Here is a 16,305-nt window from a genome sequence, read left to right as displayed (position 1 = left end):
ATGGGGAATAACCAGTCAAATTCAATTGGGAACCCTGGGACATGTACCTACCACCACGGCCACGAGGATTTCTCCCTCGATAACCACTGCTAGATCGACTTCTACCACGAGAATTATTGTTACGGTAGCCGAAGATGGGACGTTCAGGTGTTGGAGCAGATTCCGGCGAAACAATCGATGGCCGATTGGTTGAGGAGGAAGAAACAAGAGCGGTTACACTGGTGGTAGCACTATACGCCGATTATTTTTGCTTGCGAGTTTCTTCCAAAATCAATTTGGAACGGGCTTCGTAGAAGGAGGGCAATTTATCCATCTGAGTAAAATAGGTGCCGACAGTATCAAAATTGTCGTTCAATCCGGCGATTAGTTGAAGAACCATTCGTTCCTCGGTTACTTTGTCGCCAACGTTCATTAATTGATCGGCTAGTGATTTAATCTGTTGACAATATGCTGAAACAGAAGCAAAATCATCAAGCCTGATCGTTGAGAATTTCCTGTGGATGTATAAAGCACGAGAATTTTTGTTATCTTGGAACACCGATTGCAATCGGGACCAAGCAGCAGCAGCGGTGGTTTCATCTTATTCAAGAATGGTGTTGAGAAGTTCGGTCGAGATCGTACCATAATTCGTTGTAGGACTACATCATCTAACCGTGGCCAAAGTGGATTGGGAGTGGTGTTGGTAGTAGTTGAAGAAGAAGAATCGGATGTGGGTGGGATGATGTGATCAAGCACATCATATGCTTGACAGTGGATTTTGAACAGACGAGACCAAGAGTTGTACATGCTATTGTCAAGTTCCAGGGTAATAGGTATAAGATTTTTTATGTTGGAGACGGTTAGAGCAGGGTGAAATTGCTGTTTTTTTGCCATTGATGAAGAAGAGAGGAAGGATTTCGGCAGGTTTTGTTTAGGTTGTGGATGTAGCAGAGAAGCCTGATACCATGTAAGAAGGTTTTTCTATTCGATTATGTTTTACAGAATACAATGTCTCGTATATATATTACAATTTTCCCAATCATCTAGCGACTAATTATCCTGTAAATATGGAAGAGATATACATTGCTATTTTATCTAGTCAATCAAATATTCACATACTAAATATAATTGATACAGGATATATTCTCTTAGAATAGTGTTGACTAATAACAATAATCTTTCAATAAATAATTTAAAAGAATCACAAATACTCCCTTTTAACTTTTTTAATGTCGAAATTTTATTAAAAATACTCTCTTTAACTTGCGTCAATATTAATCCATAGCCTTCTAGTTGGTCGATAATACAGCTTAAAGAATTTAAATCAGTAAAACATAAGAAATAAATAAATAACAATTAAATACTCGTTATAAAAGAGTACTCCGTGTATATGTTCTGGAAAAGCTTGATGGCATAAAACCTTGTGTAGGTACCTTTGTAAGAAAATAAATGGAGTAAATTTTATGGGAAGGGGCAAAATTGAACTGTGCTTACGTACAGAAGTAGAATTGTTATGTCCCATCGCTTGGATATTACTGTATTATTTTGCACATGCTTACGCTTTTCATTTGCAAATGATTTTAACACTAACACATCATCTTAAGTCCCATCATTTTTTGATGCAAATGTTATAAGTTATAATAATATAATATATATTATATAATTATATAATATATAAATATATAATACTACTTCCGTTTTGATTAAATTGTCCATTATTCATATTTAACATGTTCCAAATGAATTGTCCATTTCTACGAATGGACATGAATAATGTCATAAAGTTTTTTGTGTGTGTGTCTACTTGTTTTATATAAGACAAAAAATTAGGTAAAAAAATATAAGGGGTTAAGACTTCAAAGTTAACAAAAAATACATGTGACAATCACTTATTTTTAAATTGATTGTTTTTTGTTTGAAGACAATAGATATGAAACGAAGGAAGTACTAGTATTATTTTCATAAAATAGTTCATGAGCATTAACGTATCATGTATAGTTTGCTTTTACATAAAATTATTGATTTATAGGATAATTTATCAAGCAAATAAATTATTTGAATGCATAACCAAGAGTTTCAAAGTTTATCAACAGTTTACTTTTTAGATAATGTGGTTAACTCTATCGGGAAATCGATTAAGGGTGTAAAAGTATTGATCATTGATATATGATCGAAATCACTTGCGGTGATCTATCGCCGCAAAAGGTCAATTGCGTTGACTTTTATGCCCTTTTTGTGGCAAGTTAACTCGCCACAAAAAGAAGTATTTAACTCGCCATAAAAAAAGACGTATTCCTTGCAGTGTGTATACAATAAAACTTGGAGAACCTGCATGAAGTGCTGAAAGAGCAAAAACGTAGAAGACTTCTCCTTTTTACCCCTTTATTTATAGGGACGAGATTACTGATTTTGAGTAGCTCATGGGTCAAGTTTGGGTTTAGCCCAATCAATTGAAAATAAGTAAAGACAACATTTCAGTCTCTCACCATCAATATGGGAATGACACAATATTATTTGAAAAATGGAACAAACTCGAGGCTCGTAATACAGTAAAAATTCTAAATTTTTTTGAAGATTTATCGGGTTCAAAAGTGAATCTCAACAAAAGTTGTGTTCATGGGATCAGCACATCGAATAATAAACTTTCTTTGTTGGCTTCATGGTTCGGTTGTAAGGAGGGCTCCTTCCCATTTACTTATTGGGACTCCCTATCGAAGAAAATATGAAAAGTCAGCTTAACTCGTCTCCTATTATAGAAAAATTCAACAAGCTACTTGCGGATTGGAATGCAGAAACTCTATCCTACGGAGGAAGACTAACGCTAATAAAGTCGGTACTGAACTATCTTCCATTATATTAATTTTCGTTATTCAAAACACCTTGTTCAATGATCAATAAGCTGGAGAGCATCCGCTGATCAAGCATAAAATGGTCCAAGGGGTTCGGTTCATGCGAGATCAACAATAATGAGGGGTTTAAGGGTTTTTTGAGTTTAACTCTCCGGTCCGGAGTACCATGAATAACCCTCGTACAAGATGATGATCTCAGAAAGGGTGGTTAAACGTAACCCACCATCATTCGGGTTAGCCGAAGTTGATGGCCCAAGGGCGATGTTAGGATTTACGTGGTGTGCGCTACCTGAAATCGATAGGTGTTTGAGGATGTTATACCGGTTGCGTGGGTTAGCTGGGGTGAAATATACTTGAGAGTATTCTTGTAGGTGAAGTGGAATGTAATTTCAGAATGCCTCTTCTTGTTCAAGTTACTTCTATTTATAGTTGTGGGCTTTTGTCTCTTAGTGCCACGTAGGGGGACAAAAAAGGATATGTTGTTGCCACGTCGTATTGTCTCCATCCTTTTATCCAAAAAGCTGAAAAAGTGCTGCCATTATCTTAGTGTTGTCCCCTTTATACCCTGCTGTCCTTTTCTGTCCACCCTGCAATTTCAGGATCGCATTGTGCTGCCACGAGTGTCCTTTCTTCTTCAGTGTCACCATAGTACCTTTCTAACCTTATCTGTTTCCTAACATGGCGCTATATTTGAAACTGCGCGATCAATGTTTGTGAGTTCTTAATTAAAGTGTGACGAGATTGCGTGCTAGCCAGTATAAGATATGAACCCGTGCGATTTATATGGGGTGGCGCGCGCTGATCTGAGGTAGCGCAGTTAGATGTGCAGCTATGCGCATCATTAAATCCCCTCAGTTCTATATTGCACACAACTTGTTGTGTGTGATGTAGAACTCTAATCATGCCATGTAGTGCGCGAAAAGGTGCATTTTGGTGTAAAGCGTTGTGCACGACGAATAATTTCTAATGATGACGTTTAGCGCGTTGAACAGTTGCATTTAATGCGAAGAAGCGCGTGTGTTGCAGAACTAGAATTATTATGCACAGTGCACCAGATCAGTGCATTTAATGTCAGGGTGGTTTTTACGGCTTGTCAGTCTGTTCAGCGCAAGAAACCACGAACTCAATCATTACTCTGCCATAGGTCACTGTATCCTGTCACTCAGAAACTGTCAACGCAATCATTACTTCAACCTGATCACTGTAGCTTATTAGTTCCCTCTCCTTCAGATTCGCGACACCTGTTCGGACACGATGCGCCTTCCATTTTTTCTTGTTTTCCTCCTCATCCCTATAAATGCCTTCTTTCTTTTTACAAAGTGTTCTTTACTTGCACATCTTCTTCTTCTTTGAGCGACTGGCCCAATACTTTTCCAGTTCCTTTCTTTCCATTCTCACATAAGATTTCATCTTTTTCTTTCTTTATTACCTGAAACTGAACACCGTGGAGATCTTCTTTGATGATCCTTTGACAGGATTTTGAGGATATTACGGAGGATTATCTCCTTCTTTAGTCTTTTGGCCTCGTACCTCCTAGTTTCAGTCATCATATTAATAATCCTCCCACTGACAAAGTAGTTACGCATTCACAGGTTACGCAGTCCGGCACCCTTTGCTGTTCGTCTACCACTGGCACAGGGGGGTAATGTTCTTTCTGTCGGCGTCAAGTTACATTTGTTTAAAGGTTGCGTACATTCTGAGGAGGAGGTTCCACGCACAGATGTGGGATTCAGCAATCACAATGCTATAGTGCCCATCTCTCCTGCTTTTAACGAGGGGACTCGATTGACCAGGGCATTTCTTCCCACAGGACGGGGTGCAAGCATGCTGACAGGAGGGGGAGGAGTCCTATAGGAAGAAGAAGGCTGGTAAGTTCGTTATATTTGCATCTTTTCTATTATCTTTTTAGTTTTCCTCGTTGCTTGTTTTAACGTGTAACCGCTTGTCTTTTATTTGCGTAGCCGTTGGAGAAGTCGCGCGTGACCTTCTCCAGATCGTGTTTTTGTGTGTTGCCAACCGGCAAGTCGCATCGATGCACGCGCATGACCTAATTTTTCGTCCAAGTAAAAGTAAGATCCTGCAAGTTTATGCCCCCTGTCCTTTGTTGGACTAGGCTTGCTGACTCTTGGTTGGAAATTGATTGGATCCTTGCCCGCGTTTGGGTGGGATCCCTTCATAAACGATAACTCGGTTTGCTAAGTTAGTTACTATCATAAGGTTATGTTCAACCACAAAAGCAGTCTTCTTAGCATGCAGTATAAATCTCTTTATAATTTTTGTAGTAACAGTATGTTGTTTAGAAGCAAGACATCTCTTAACAACTTCTTGACCCATTAGTCGCTTGATTTGAAAAAGGCTATACGGGCTGTATCTTCGTAGGTGCGTAGACGTCGTTCTAAAAGGAAGAATCCAGAGATAGATCTGTACATGGATGTGCGCAAACGTCGCACTGCGCTTTATGACGAGGTGAAGGCAACACAGTACATGCGCGTTAGTGCGAAGGATTTTGTCGAGTCGTTGTTGAGTGTTGCCTTGTAAGTTCTTATGTTCACGTATTATACGCTTATTGCGCTTTTTGTGATGAATACTTAATGAGATGAAACTTTTTGTTAAGTGATGTTTCTTGCGGTCCGCGTTATTACTTTTAGTACTTGTATTCAAATGATGTGCATGTATGATATCGGTTTTATAACTGTATTTGTGAATTCTGGTGACACCGATTGTATGCGTGTTGACTTAATCATTTCCAGCGCGTTATGTGCATAGTTAAACAAATTAAATTTGTTAATCGTATATTATACTCAAGGCATGTCAGCGCGTGATTAATCATATATGTTGTTGTGCACATAACATAGACTTAAATCACACACCCTAATAGCTGTGCATCGAGAGTCTTCTAAGTGCGCCAACACTTAAGACTGTGTTCAAGGGCGACCAATCCTATCGATTATAGTTATGACTTGCAGATCTTGTATTCTGCTCGGGTGCGGCTAGGACAAACCAATGTCCGTCACCTTCCGCTAATAAAATTTAGCTTGTCACCAAAAAATATTCTACCGCGCGGGGGATGGAGAAAACACCCCATCAAAGGAAGGAGTGCGTGGGGTATTTGCGACCGTACGCACCAGTCCAAGTTAGAGAGCTACTTTGCATTATACGTGGCACAAAGATTTTTGCAGAAAATATCTTGGAAAAATAGACAAAACACAGGCGTATTGCCGGAATTCATTACAATAGTTTTTTCTGCTAACGCAGTTACATAAGTGGTATGGTGGTTTTCTTCTAGGAACAACATATGAAAAACATGGCTTAAGTTATAAAGACTCTAAGCGTGTATTTGCATTTACTGATGCTCAACTTAATGGCTGAGCGCGCGTCTCCCAGCGTATTTTGCTCCTTTGGTCGGGTTGCTTCCTTTTCCATCTTCCATTGCGTTGTTCCTTTGGATCTGTTTAGACCAGTTCAATGTTTTTTGCAATCAGCGAATGCGCGTAAGTATGCGTTAATGTGCATTTAAATGCGAGTCTTATGTTTCGGATTGTACAAGTTTGTGCTCATTTAAATGTGGTAAGCACGTTGAACTGTTCGCACGTTTTAAACATCTATTCAGATCAAGTGACCATTTTATAATCGTGGGATCAATAATCAGTAAATTACCTGATCGTTGTTTCTTTCTGGTGACTTTGACATCATCGTTGAGACTCCAGCTTTCATGGGAAATTTGAACGAATCATGTGTAATATAGAGCACTGCTTCAAACTTTTGCAACGATGAGTACCCCAATAACGCATCGTAGCTTGACGGTGCGCGCACGATGTTAAACCGTATTTTCTCGGCGCGCTTCTTTGTCAAGTCGTCATCGTTTTCGAGTTGTAGCTTGACTTCCAAGGTTCCCAAAATTGGCAGCGGGCTATCAGAGAGCCCCCGGAACCTTTCTTTTGATGGTTTCAGGCTAAGTTTAAGTTCGCGTTAGAGCTTTTGGAAACATCGCTTTTGAGGTCGCTTTTAACTTCTTGAACTTCGCTGATTGGGACCTGCATGTATTCCCGATAGTGCGCAGGTCTTGTTTTTTTACTGACACTCTTCCTAGTGATAACATAGTGTAAGACCCTGTTTTCCAGTTAGTTGGGACACCGTCCAAAAGCATGGGACGCCATCCAACATTGAAGGACTGGACGCCGTCCAGGTTATTGGACGCCGTCCAGATGATCTGACGGGCCAGCTGTTTGGTTTTGTTATTTTTAAAAGGGCATTTTGGTATTTTCACATGTGGGACGAGTTTAAGGCCATATGATCAGATCTTGGGGTGTCATTTACTCCACTTCCAACAACCTCATCCCCTCCAGAGAGAGAGAGATTCCTAGTGTGAGAAAGCTCAAGCAAAGGAAGAAGAAGCTAGTTTCGGATATAGCTCGAGTTATAAAGTTGTTCATCTCATCACTAGCTACGTTTTGGTTATGGTGGTAAGTTCTAATCTTGATTTCCTTTGTTTATTTTGTTTAAGGGTTAGGGTTTTGGGTTAGAGATGAACATAAAACCCATTGTTGGTGATTTTGGGGGTTTTGGGTAAGATTAAGTAATGAGGACTCAAGAATGACTAACCTAGAATTTCAAAGTAATAAATGGTGTTATTGAGTCTTGAATGGTTAGTTAATCACTAGCTCACTTGTGTTGTTAGTGAAAAGTGTTTTGGAGTTCATGGTTGACTTGAAATGGGTCAAATGGGTAAGTTTGACCTAGCGGGATAAATTGAGTATGATAACACCCTAGATATGTATTGATGGGAGTCTTAGAACCTTAATCACTAGCTTTTAGTGGTTAGTTGAAGGCTTGGACCTTGATTGAGTGATTCTAGTGCAAATGGGTTATAAATACCCTTTGGGTCATAAATGCACTAGTGAGGTTAGTTGTTGTTTGATCCAACTTATTATGCGAATTAATTGGGCATTTAAAATTGTATTAGGTGACTCGCATTGAAGGTTTCAAGTATTGTTGGAAAATCTCACCAAGACGATAAGGTGAGTGGAATAGTTATACGTGTATGTGTATAATGTATCTATTTGTGGGATGGGGGAGGGATCGGATATGCGTTGTCTAAACCGCCCAAGAGTTAGTGCTATATGTCGTTGTACACTAACGGTTACTATGAATGGATATGTGTTGTCCAAACCGCCCAAGAGTTAGTGCTATATGTCATTGTACACTAACGTTTACTATGAACGGATATGTGTTGTCCATACCACTCGGGGGTTAGTGATATATTTTATTGTACACTAATGGTTGTTATGAACACCGATGAGAAATTCGAGTACCATTCCCTTGTACTATTGGTTAACCATGGTTATGTGCTGTAGTGTAGCATATTATATTATTCGAGTTGTATATGCTATTGTTGTGCTAGCTTGTGGTCTCGAAGATTTTAGCGTTATACTTGCGATGGTATTAGCGTTATACTTGCGATGGTATGCTATTTAAATTGCTAGCGTGTATGAGGTATTTGTGTAAGTGATTGCAAGTAGGTATATTATATGTGTATATGTATAATTATTGCATTCACTAAGCTTTAGCTTACCCTCCCGTTGTTTACCTTTTTAGGCTCCGGCTTGGACAAGGGCAAAGGTATTCGTTTGGATTAGTAGTGGCTCTCGAGGGTTTAGCTTTTGGAAGTTCGGCCAAGAATTTGGACCATGCTCTAGTGTCGTTTGGAAATCAAACTTGAATGGTCGAAACTTGTATTTTTGAACGAAATTCGTAAGACGGGTCATTGTGGGCCCGGTGTTGTAAAACTTATTTTTATTGCGAAAATATCTTAGTTTTACTTAATATGAATTGTTGTGGAAGTCGTTTCGTTTAAAAATGTAGGGAAGCGGGTTTTCCGCTCGAGTAAGTTGGACCACGGGGTCAGAAACTTACAGTTCATTTGGACGCCGTCCAAGGTTCTTGGATGCCGTCCTGGCCTTCAATACTGGACGACGTCTAGATAACTGGACGCCGTCCAGATACACTGGAACCGATTTTTTTTTTTTTTGTCGTGTTCTTAGGATAACGAGGGTTGGGTCGTTACACATAGATCATCTTATCCTGCTCCTTTTTCTTGTATTCATCGTATTCTTCATTTAGCGACTGTCCTTTGGGCACCTTCAGGTGTCGAAGCTCACCTCGATTCAAACACGCCACTACCTTACTTATCAATGCATTGTATTTGTCGGTCTCGTGCCCATAATCGTCATGGAAGTCGCAGAATTTGGATTTATCACGCCTGATTTAACGACCCGTCAAAGTACACTTGACGACCATTGTTATCTTGGTCCCACAGCTTGATCATAACTCTAAATGAATTTAATAAACAACCTTGCATTCTTTATTTTTAAAAATGATTCCTATAAAGGAAACCTACCAAAATATTTAAGTTTAGAAAAAACCATACATAAATACTTAACCAAAAAACAAAGTCAACAAACACCCACGATTTAATGTATCAAAATAGAATACAAGTTAATGTTTAACAAAAGCTGCCATCATAAATATGCAGACTCTCTAAGCACAGCGGATGCAATCAATCATGAACCTGAGAATAAAACATGCGAGTAAACTTTCAACAAAAAATGTTGAGTGAATTATAGGTTTAATATTGCAAACAATATTTAATTTAAACCATAAAAATTTATGTTTGAAAACATAAAGACTCATTTTGGACCACAAAATTATATGCTCGAAAACATATAAAACATTATTCCATTAACCCGTGAGCCACCTGGTAATCACTTAACAACTCAATACCCTTAACAAAACCAATATAAAAATATACACTGAACAGGTGTATCTTCTAAAATACGAAGTACTAATACATTCCGTCTGTAACTGCTAGTGCGACTAGCACGAAATGGGGTTGTCAGGCCCGATAGATCTATCCATTGGATTCGCGTTCACCAGTAGAAACCAATGATTAAAATTACCAGATTAGGGAATATTTTCGTTCGACTCACAATGAATAATTTAAACTAATTTCCACTTGTGTCCAATATATAAAATAAATTGCATGTATTCTCATCCAAAAAGATTTAAAATGGAAAAATGGGACTATAACTCACCTTAACGTAAACGGAGCAACAACACAGAAATGCGAACAGCAAAAGGTAAAGTGATCAAGAATGATCACAATGCCGACCTATAAATAAAGCAGATCGATATAAATAACTAACTTAGGTCAAGTCTTAGTATGATAGCTATAGTACTTGTTGCAAATAAGCAAAGAACAACACTCAATATGTTTCGGTATGATCAGGACAGCGTTTAACACGTACTTTCTATTTTTGGAAAGTTTCTATTTTAGGAAAGTTTCCATATATAGAAGGTTGCTATTTTTGGAAAGTTTTTAACTTAGGAAAGTTTCCTTAATTAGAAAGTCAACAAAAGTCAACTGAAAGTCAAATTCAATCGAAAGTCAACTCAAAATTCAACCTTGGTCAAGCTTAGTCAACATTAAATTTTAAAGTATAAATTATATAAATAATATAAGTTATAATGTTATTTAAAGTCATATGTGTATAATAATGTCATATCATAAGTTTAATTAAATTAAATTGAATTATAAAGTTAACATAAGTTTAAATGATATAATTAATATAACATAAGTATTTAATTAATTAATTAAATATTAATCATAGCATAAGTATTATTAATTAATAGTAAATTTTTAATCATATCATAAGTATTATTAATTAATAATGAGAGAATGTGTGAGAGAGAAAGTAGAGAGAGAGTGAGGGGCGAGAGCACGGCGAGACATGGGGGCGGTACAACGATGACTTCAAGCACCAAAGCAGGTGGTCAAACAGAAATGATCTCACATCGTTCATGTTCTTCAACTTCCCGGAAGATTGGAGGGTGGTGGACTTGTGGAAAACCTTCAAACCGTTTGGGGCTGTTCGAGATGTGTACATTGCGAATAAGAGACCGCGTAATGGAGTAAGATTTGCTTTCGTACGATTTGCAGAAGTTAAGGATGGTTCTCGGATGTTGAGAGACTTGGAGAAGGTGAAGTTCAATGGTACCTTGATTAAGATTTTCACGGCTACTGTGAGAAGCCCTAAACCAAAAGAAAATGGGGTAACTCATGGGCATAAAGGATCACAGGCACAAGACAATCCATTAAACGTTGGGGCTGCACGTAATAACTATTGGGATGGCAGGAAATTTAACGACATCGTAGGGGACAGGAATACTGACCTAAGGTCCCTGCTAAACAACAAGAAGAAAGTAAACCATGGTCCAGTTCCGGATAGGGAGATGGGGAAGGAAAACTGTGTTATCATTGATGACTCAGGCTGCAATGATAAACTTCTTCAAAATGCAATTGTATGCGAAGTAAACAACAAGGAGATCCGTAAAAACTTTGATCTCATCAGCAGAGAAGAAGGTTACTGTGATGTCCAAATTAAGTCACTAGGTGGCTTAAGCATCTTGATTATCCTTAACAGTCCAGATGCTGCCAAAAAAATTGTCGAGGATAAAAACCACCCGTTAAGAAGGTGGATTTCTAAAGTGTCGTTTTGGGATGTGAATAGTTGGCCAGAAGGCAGGATGGTTTGGTTAAATATTTCGGGTGTGCCAGTACATTGTTGGATGGAAAAAATGTTTGGTTCAATCGCTGAGTGGTAGGGTACGGTTCATGAATTCGACAATTGCTCTATTTTTGGTAACCAAGACCTCACCTATGGCAGGGTATTTGTCAAGCTGATGGACCCTGGTGTTGTGAAGGAGTGGCTGAAACTTAAACATAGATCCAGCGAATACTTTATCCACGTAACTGAAGAAGGAAAAAGAGGTTACGGGTGGGAAAAGAATGAGTATTCAAGTGATGAGGATGATGGCAGTTCTGAAGGTGAATCAGAATTTATTGACTCAGATGAACTATCAGGTAGTGAAGAGTTCTTTGAACAAATGGATGGCGTCGAGGAATATGGTAGAAAGAATAGTGAGTGGGTTGATTGGAATAATACATCCAATAGAAAAGTCGATCCTGAATCGGTCCGGTGTCCTGGTCAGAATGTTTCCGACGAAAATTCCGGTAATAATGCCGGTGAAGGTGCTGATAGGAACATCATGGTGGAGGAAGACCAACAATCGGGTTGCTTTGGAATTCATAATCTTTTTGGGGCTAACGAAGAGGTAGTTGTAGAGACCATGATTGATGATGATAATCTGAATCCTAGTCCCAAGATTGATGAGAGAGAAGAGATGGAAGAGGTAAATCCGGCGCGTGGGGATGGTGAGAATTCCAATAACCAAAGTTCAAACCTTAAACGTATAACAAATCACATTCAGTCGAGTGGACAGGCCACTTCAGCCCACCGTAGGTCCAAAAGCATGGGGGACTTATGTTCGAATGGGCCAGAATATTGGGCCCAGGAGAATGTTGGGCTGGACTATGCTGTTGGACAAGATTTTAATACGGGTAATGTTGGGCCAAAAGAATCATGTGACAAGGGCAGGGCCTGTGTTCGTGGACAAATTAAAAAGAAAGGGAATTCTAGTCTCCAGGAGGGTAATGGTGCTGGGGGTGCTGAGAAAAATACAAAGGGTTATGTCAAAAAAAATCACTCCACTTCCAGGCTTAGTGAGGTGTCGATATGCAATGGATGCTATTCGAATTCAGTTGGTAACTGGAGGGAATCATCAAGACTGATGAAGATAAAGAATTTGGCTAGGGCTGGGTATGACCTTGCAGCTGATAACAGGCATAAGTGCAAAACCTGTTCCAAACTGAGCAAAGCCAAGAAACTGAAATCAAGAGGGAATTCATCAATTGACGGGGATTCCAAGACGACGGCCTGCCATTCAATTAATAACGAAGAGCTTAAGCTTTTTGGTGAACAAATTGGGTTAAGGTGGCCCCACCCTAACTCTCAGTAAGCTCTCTGATTGTTCTCGACTGTTGCTTTTCTTTATGAAGATGCTTTCTATGAATGTTCGCGGGTTTGGGGTTAAGAGTAAATTCGGGTGGGTAAAGGGTATGTGTTTCAACGAAAGACCTAACGTTGCGGCCTTTCAAGAAACCAAATGTAAAAATCTTTCATTCAATTGGGTGTGTTCATTGTGGGGGAACTGTGATTTTGATTTCATACAAAAGGATGCGATTGGAAACTCTGGTGGGTTATTATTTGTTTGGGATACCACAAGTTTTGTAGTAGAAAGTGCTTTAGTTAGTGACTTTTTTGTGGCTATACGTGGGAAGTGGTGTGGGTCCAGGCATGAAACTGTCGTTGCTAATGTCTATGGACCTCACACTGATTCGAAAAAATGGGAGATGTGGAATACTCTTGATAATGTTCTTCAAAACATTGACTCGGCATGGGTAATTTGTGGTGATTTCAATGAGGTTAGGGAACAATCGGATCGTTTAAATTGTGTGTTTATTCAAGCTAGGGCCGATCGTTTTAATAATTTCATTGTAAGCAATTCTTTGATTGACATTCCAATTAACGGTAAAAAGTTCACGCGTATTAGTGATGATGGTACAAAGTTCAGTAAACTTGACCGGTTCCTTGTAAATGACAATTTTATTAAGCTGTGGAAAGACCTTTCGGTAGTGGCACTTGATAGGAGGGAATCAGATCACTGTCCGCTCGTTCTTAGGGACAAGGTAATTGATTTTGGGCCGAAACTGTTTAAAGTGTTCGATGAGTGGTTGAACAAGGATGATGCCATTCGTATTATAAATGAGGCTTGGGTAAAACCGATCATTGGCTCGCGTAAAGATTGTATGTTTCGTGATAGGCTTAAGAATGTAAAGAATGACCTTAGAAAGTGGAGCAAAAGTGAGTTCGGTAGCCTAGATGTGTGATGACCCGAAAATTTTTGACTTATTTAAACCAATTCTCTATACGATTTATTATTTTAACACGTTAAACAAAGTCTGTTAGATTGAGTCTCAAAATTTTAGAACAGTTTCATATATACAATTACCTTTGATTACTCTCGACGATTCATGAACAATTATATGTATGTATATATATATATATATATATATATATATATATATATATATATATATATATATATATATACAAGTAAAAACGACTTTCCTACAGTAAAACCCTATTTGCTACAGTAAAAATTACTTTGCTACAGTAAAACACTATTTGCTACAGTAAAACACTATTTGCTACAGTGAAACCGTATTTTGCTACAATGCTACAGTACACTATTTGCTACATTAAAACACTGTTTGCTACAGTAAACACTATTTGCTACAGTAAATACTATTTGATGTCGACGAACTAGAAAACAAAGCTGTCCAGCCTAGCCATGCGATCGCATGGCAAAAGCACTGAAAACTCATGCGATCGCATGAGGACCAAAATCAGGAAATGTGCCTATAAAAGCCAGCCTTGTTCTGCCGAATTAGGTACTCAGAATTCAATATCACTCTTTCTTTCTATATTAATTTTATAATTATAAATTTAAATTAAGTTTAATAATAATAAGGTATATACGAGGGTGTTTTTAATTCGGGTTTCAAACCATTTTAAAATAAGGAAATATTGGGTAATGTTCGGGGTATTGTTCGTGAATCCAAGACCAACCATACCGTCATCCACTATCTTTACGTCTACGTAATTTGCCTACAATATTGAACCTCAATATTGAACAGTGAGTTTATAGTCTCCCTTTTTAAATACTTTAAATATTTTTGGGCTGAGAATACATGCAATTTATTTTAAACGCAATAAGACACAAGTACATAGTAAATTCTACACTGAGTTAAATCGAAAATCCCTTAGCTTTGGTAACTAGTAGCTGCCAGTACATAGGATATGGACTGGTGGGCGCGAATAATTGTATATGGATCCATAGGGCTTGACATCCCCGTCCGAGCTAGAGCGCTAGCCTTTTAACGGACGTATATTATTTGAGTTTAAGACACGTTGGTTTGCGTGTATTAAAACGAATGGGGTAATTATCACTATAGCGTTAAGTTTAGTTACCAGGGTGCTCTGTTACGTAGAATCTATTGATAAACTTTTGATGAAATCTTGTGGTCTATCTTTATATATGTTTATGACTCGAGCAATTAAACCTATAACTCACCAACATTCGTGTTGACTTTTTAGCATGTTTTATTCTCAGGTCCTTAGACTGCTTCCGCTGTGATGTGCTTGTTGCCTGCATGGAGTCTCTCATGCTTTGTACAAAGTTTATGGCATTCAAAATAAAACTGCGTTGTGTAATAAATAATTGGACTGTGATGTCAACCTGTAAATTAAAGACTTATGTATTTTGGGGTTTTGCTTATACCTAAGCACTCGCCCACATGTTTATAACTTTCTATGTTTAGAAAGTCACTTATTTTAATGAATGCAATATTTTATCAAAACGTATCATATAGAGGTCAAAACCTCACTGTGGAATCAATGATTAACGTGCCGCGTCAATAGCGATTTTGACGGGTCGTTACAAGATGATGAGATAAAAGTCTTAAAAGATAAGGCAGAGAAGTTAGAACAACTTGCTGTGTTAGGGAAAATCAATGATCAAGAGAGGGCATGCTGGTTAGAGACACGTAAATGTTGGATCGAGAAAGAGAACACTAAATTGAGTATGTTGAAACAAAAAGCGTGTTCCCGTTGGGTAGTAGATGGTGACGAGAACTCTAAGTTTTTTTACTCATCTATTAGAAGGCAATATAATAAATGTAATATTCGGGGTCTTTACATTAACGGGTCATGGATAGAAGAACCAAAGGTGATTAAGAATGCGGTCATGGATCACTTTCGGGACAGATTTGGGGACACAAACAGCTCGAGACCACGTATGATGGGCCTGGCCGAGTGTAATGCGCCTGATTCAGTTGGGCTGTGAATTGAGGTTAATAAAGTGAGCACAACAGAAGCTCACAATCTTGAAGCGAAATTCGATGAATCGAATATGGGAAGCAGTTAAGGATTGCAGGAGCACAAAATCCCCCGGGCCGGACGGTTTTAATTTGGGTTTTTATAAGAAATTTTGGGGTATGATAAAAGGCGATCTCGTGGAGGCAATTAATTTGTTTTGGGAAAATGGGGAGATATCGCGGGGGTGTAATGCTTCATTCATCACACTCGTTCCTAAGAAATCGGATCCGGTGAGTTTGAATGACTATCGCCCTATTAGCCTTATTGGTAGTTATTATAAAGTCATCGCAAAACTTCTTTCTAATAGGCTAAAAAAGTGATCCCAAATCTCGTTGGTTTTGAACAAAGTGCGTCTATTAAGGGGAGGAATATTTTAGATGGTGCGTTGATTGCTAATGAAACACTTGACTATCTTAAGCATAAACGTATCAATAGCTTCATTTTTAAAGTGGATTTCGAGAAGGCATTTGATTGTTTAAGTTGGGAATTTTTGCTCGAGGTAATGGAACTTATGGGTTTTGGAGTGAAGTGGAGGAATTGGATTATTTCATGCTTTAAGTCGGCCTCCATCTCGGTACTTG

General features: G+C 38.4%; 2 protein-coding genes across 2 annotated transcripts; one reads left to right on the top strand and one right to left on the bottom strand.

Moving 5' to 3' along the window:
- Nucleotides 1–241: 241 nt before the first annotated feature.
- LOC139888284 (uncharacterized) lies at nucleotides 242–873 on the bottom strand. Its single transcript, XM_071871302.1, has 2 exons — nucleotides 653–873; nucleotides 242–494 (listed from the first exon to the last, which is right to left on the bottom strand). Exons 1-2 carry the CDS (start codon nucleotides 871–873, stop codon nucleotides 242–244), a joined length of 474 nt encoding a protein of 157 aa, XP_071727403.1.
- Nucleotides 874–12,792: 11,919 nt separating this feature from the next.
- Nucleotides 12,793–13,674, top strand: LOC139888283 (uncharacterized). The gene has a single exon (XM_071871301.1). It carries the CDS (start codon nucleotides 12,793–12,795, stop codon nucleotides 13,672–13,674), a length of 882 nt encoding a protein of 293 aa, XP_071727402.1.
- The last annotated feature ends 2,631 nt before the right edge of the window (nucleotides 13,675–16,305 follow it).

This window comes from Rutidosis leptorrhynchoides, chromosome 2 (assembly GCF_046630445.1).
Source record: "Rutidosis leptorrhynchoides isolate AG116_Rl617_1_P2 chromosome 2, CSIRO_AGI_Rlap_v1, whole genome shotgun sequence".
Lineage (NCBI taxonomy): Eukaryota > Viridiplantae > Streptophyta > Magnoliopsida > Asterales > Asteraceae > Rutidosis > Rutidosis leptorrhynchoides.
This window is presented reverse-complemented; position numbering and strand designations above follow the sequence as displayed.

Bases quoted from the DNA above. Each gene is read 5' to 3' on its own strand.
- LOC139888284 (XM_071871302.1), bottom strand. From the start codon at position 873: ATGGCAAAAAAACAGCAATTTCACCCTGCTCTAACCGTCTCCAACATA. The intron at 495-652 runs GTTAGATGATGT...ATACATCCACAG, and splicing joins CCCAATCCACTTTGGCCACG to GAAATTCTCAACGATCAGGC.
- LOC139888283 (XM_071871301.1), top strand. From the start codon at position 12,793: ATGAATGTTCGCGGGTTTGGGGTTAAGAGTAAATTCGGGTGGGTAAAG.